Source organism: Panicum hallii, chromosome 5, assembly GCF_002211085.1.
Source record: "Panicum hallii strain FIL2 chromosome 5, PHallii_v3.1, whole genome shotgun sequence".
Classification (NCBI taxonomy): domain Eukaryota; kingdom Viridiplantae; phylum Streptophyta; class Magnoliopsida; order Poales; family Poaceae; genus Panicum; species Panicum hallii.
This window is the reverse complement of record NC_038046.1, coordinates 58,298,119-58,302,303: the sequence shown is the minus strand read 5'-3', so window position 1 is coordinate 58,302,303 and position 4,185 is coordinate 58,298,119. Positions and strand designations below refer to the sequence as shown.

The 4,185-nt window shown below is 50.2% G+C and overlaps 1 protein-coding gene across 1 annotated transcript; it reads left to right on the top strand.

Moving 5' to 3' along the window:
- The first annotated feature begins 1,406 nt into the window (after positions 1 to 1,406).
- Positions 1,407 to 3,093, top strand: LOC112895041 (bidirectional sugar transporter SWEET3b-like). The gene is made up of 6 exons (XM_025962906.1): positions 1,407 to 1,511; positions 1,591 to 1,627; positions 1,730 to 1,952; positions 2,042 to 2,203; positions 2,429 to 2,548; positions 2,657 to 3,093. Exons 1-6 carry the CDS (start codon positions 1,472 to 1,474, stop codon positions 2,846 to 2,848), a joined length of 774 nt encoding a protein of 257 aa, XP_025818691.1. The 5' UTR covers positions 1,407 to 1,471; the 3' UTR covers positions 2,849 to 3,093.
- The last annotated feature ends 1,092 nt before the right edge of the window (positions 3,094 to 4,185 follow it).

The following is a 4,185-nucleotide window of genomic DNA, read 5'->3' as shown; positions in this document are numbered from 1 at the left end:
CAGCTCCCGCCGCAGCGCGTCCACGCGCTCCCGCAGCTGCTCGATGGCCTCGCGCCGCGGCGACGCCCGCTGCAGCAGGCCCTCCCTCAGCGCCGCCGCCGCCTCCCCGCCGGGGCTCGCCGGCGCGGTCAGGGCCGACGTGATCGACGACATTATTATCGATGGACCTACAACTTTTTTTTCTACGAAGCCTGCTTGCAGTTTTGATTTTGATTGGCGATTAACCGGCGCGTACCTCTGCACTCGTCGTCTGCTATAAATCGTCCGTCTGGTTCGCAGGTTCGGTTTCCTAGTCGGACGATGCCCCCTGTCCCGGATCCGATTCGGAGAGACCAAACACGTTCGGGAACCACGGAGCAGGCCGGCAAAAGGCCCCCCAACATCCCCGCCTAGGCCGTAGGCCGCTGGCCCATTCCAAAGGGGTACGTTGGGCCGCGGAGACGTTTTCTTCGCACCCAAAAGGAGTATATCATTGAGACGGACATGCAAACTTTACTACCTCCAGTCAAAAAAAGGTAAATAAAATAAATTACTACTGCCTGGTTTCCTTGCCATGATCATCAAGAGTGTGCAGAAAAAATCAGCGAGAGATGACCAGAGCAACAAGTCGTCTGCGTTAAGACGGTCAACAGAGCTAGCTGATGCGAGGCCCATTACCAAAACAACGGTATTGCAAAACTAGAGCAAATCCTAAACTGCCCACGGTGATCCTCTGATAGTGAGGATCGTGCAGGTAGCATTTTAAAGGATGGATAAGAGGTCATGGTGCGCACATTGGCTTTAGTGAGCAGAGCCTGACACCAACTTACACTTGGCGCCTTCAGCGACTAAACAATGCGCATAATGCAGAATCATGGCGCAATGTGCATCCCAGTGCCCCATGACTGAACGTTCTCATCCTGAATCCACAGAGGCCAATCTGCGGCGTGTGCCACCAACTGCGAATTTTTTTGGGAATTATTTGGTGGCTCATCGCTAAGGACGCAAGTGGCCTGATGTGGATTCAGACTAGGCATGTCTGTGTGTGCTGGCTGAGTTCAGATCGTCAGCTTTTTCCAAAGGCATGACACTCATCGATGGAGCTGGTTTTCACAGTTGGTGACTGACGCAACAATCACCTTCCTTCAATTCTAGCAAAGTTTATAAAGATTTTACCTTTGCGCATGGTGCGGAGAAACAAAAGTTACGAACATAGGTTGTCGTCAATGTCAGCTGCAGGCGGGAGTATCTTTGTGGACAAATGATCTGAGCTGTTGAACGAGGACATTGGTAACTTTCTCAGGCTACCATTTCATGCAGCCAGTGCTTTTGCTTCTTGTGCTGTACCCACTCATTGTGCAATTCAGTTATGCCTCAGTCAGGGAGTATAAATAGCCAGCCTACACTTCAGGCAAGCAAAACCATTCAAGCAGTCTTTGTCAGACATAGCATTTGTCCATCTGAAGACTGAGAACTTGGCTGGACAGCAAGAATGGTTCCTAATACAGTCCGTGTAGCAGTTGGAATTCTAGGTACTCCTCATCTGCATGTCCTTTCGAAGCCATTTGTTTCCATGAATATGGCTGTAAAACCAGCCTCTCTCTGTTGCAGGAAATGCTGCTTCTATGCTCCTCTATGCAGCACCAATGTACGTGTCGTATTCAGAAGTACTACTATGAATGATCAGAAATTGATACAACCTATGCAATAATCTTACTTAAAACCCTGTGCTTCAACTGATATTTGACAGATTGACATTCAGAAGGGTCATAAAGAAGGGCAATGTAGAGGAGTTCTCATGCGTGCCGTACATACTAGCTCTGTTCAACTGCCTCCTCTACACTTGGTACGGGCTTCCTGTAGTGAGCTCCGGATGGGAGAACATGACAGTATCTACCATCAATGGATTGGGCATACTGCTTGAGATCACATTCATCAGCATATACGTATGGTTTGCACCACGAGAGAAGAAGGCAAGCGATCTGTGGCGCATTATCCTCTTTCATATTGTGTATAAACTGCTGAATACTGTTAACATGCTATCTGATGGTCTTCTTTGCAGAGGTTTGCCTTGGGATTGGTGCTTCCTGTTCTGACGTTATTTGGCTTGACAGCGTATTTATCAAGCTTCATGGTCCATACGCACCATATGCGCAAGGTTTTTGTGGGTAGTGTTGGTTTGGTGGCTTCTATATCCATGTACAGCTCTCCAATGGTAGCTGCAGTGAGTACCAAGTATATACATTACCTCCACAATTAGACAGCAGTTGATGATTCATTATGAACCTGTTTTGTAAAAACTCCAATCCACCAACAACTCACACCAAAGTAGTAGTGCAGAAACCAAATCAGATTAACTAACTAAAAAGCATTAATTTTCAATTCAGCAACGTATGTGCACTGCAGTTTTTCTAATCAAGGATTTTCCAAACTGAATTTGTAACTTCAGAAGCAGGTCATCACCACGAAAAGCGTGGAGTTCATGCCGTTCTACCTGTCACTGTTTTCCTTCCTGTCCAGCGCTCTGTGGATGATATACGGGCTCCTTGGGAGGGATCTGTTCATCGCGGTTAGTGCAGGATCCTGATCAAGTTCACTGAAAAAATGGAACTAACTCGATTCAACCGATCATCACTCTCCGATGCTTCACATGTTTTTCTTGGTTTAATGCATGCAGTCTCCGAACTTCATCGGTGTTCCAATGGGCATCCTTCAGCTGGCGCTGTACTGCATCTACAGGAGAAGCGACGGGGCAGCTGGAAAGCTCCATGGCACCGCCATCGATCAGGAGAAGGGTCTGAAAGCAGTAGTAGCCATGCCTCCGCAGGAGCTCGCTGGAACGAAGCCGGAGGCGGAGGGTCAGAAATGAGAGTGATGTGCTTTTCTCTGAAACTGATAGCAATAGGTGCAGAACGAAGCTGCCTTCTGCTAGAAAATGTTGCCAGAATCTAGTAGCCTGCATCAACGGTTGGGCCTCCGACTTGCTTGCATGTAGACTTTGCCTTTATTGGATCAGATCTTGGATCCAGGATCCAGCTTTGCCTTTATTCCAAAGTCCAAAGTAGCTCATGGATCCAGGATCCAGCTTTCAATTCAATGAAGGAAATTTGAACAGCCCGTGGATGCAAATTAAAGGTTGGGAAATTTGATTTATACCAGGAAATTAAAATGTGATGAACTGCTTGCAAATTCAGATCTCTACCACGTCATTAGCTGTTTCAGTTTATGCACGCGCTGTCAAGAATGAGGTTGTGCAGAAATGGACAGCAAGTGTCGCGAGCAAGCGTTGCGTTTCACAAATTCTGTAGCAAGCCCAGCGAAGAACAGGAGCTCCGTACCAATCGCGCCGACGTGCTCGACGGCTGGGAGCACCTCCTCGGACTAGCTGACGGCCTCCGGCTCCGCCAGTCCGCCGCCCTCCATCGCGCGCCTAGCGCCTTCACTGACGCCTCCATCCGGATAACCTCGAAACCCGGCGCGGGAACCACCAAATTAGCAACCCGCGGCGGGGCAGAGTCGTTGGGCGCGTCGGCACGAACGGCGTCCGTTGCGGTGCGCATCGCCGGGTCTCCAATATCCATGGCCGCCGCCGCGTCTGCCACCCGCCGTCTCGTTTTAACTGCAACCAAGACGTTTTGTAAAGACCACCCTGATTTAGATCGGAAGCAATAATCGTGACCCAAACGTTTACAGAAACCCCCTGATTCGGATCGCGATTAGTGATCGCGATCCGAATTAGGATGTTTTGTGTAAATTTGGATCGTGATTATTGATCGCGATCCACTTTAGTGGGTTATGTGTAAATATTGTATCCAAGTTTTTGCAACAGAGCCCCTCGCCGTGGGTCGCCACCCTTCTTCTTCCCGTCCGGCGGCCGCGGACCTCGTCGCGGCGGATCCGCGGATGGTCCTGCCCTCCTACTCCACCATTACCATCGCCGCGCCTTCGTACATGGCCTCGCCCTCCCAATGCAAAGCGAAGCATCGGTCGGCACGGGTTGGTCGGTGGAGTGAAGCACTCTGCTTCTCACCGGCCGGCGGATGACTCAAGCAGTCAAGCGGGGTATTCGGTGGCAGGGTACCTCGTCGGTCAGTCTCATGGGGCTCTTCCGCAGCCTGCCTCTTGAGCGGCACGGCGGTAGAGAGGCCTTTTGCACGCCGGACTTTTTCAGACTCTGTGTCTCCTAGTTCACCGAGATCACCTACA

Coding starts and splice junctions, on each gene's coding strand:
- LOC112895041 (XM_025962906.1), top strand. CDS start 1,472: ATGGTTCCTAATACAGTCCGTGTAGCAGTTGGAATTCTAG. Junction 1,512..1,590: donor TGTAGCAGTTGGAATTCTAG/GTACTCCTCATC, acceptor TCTCTGTTGCAG/GAAATGCTGCTTCTATGCTC. Junction 1,628..1,729: donor CTCCTCTATGCAGCACCAAT/GTACGTGTCGTA, acceptor GATATTTGACAG/ATTGACATTCAGAAGGGTCA.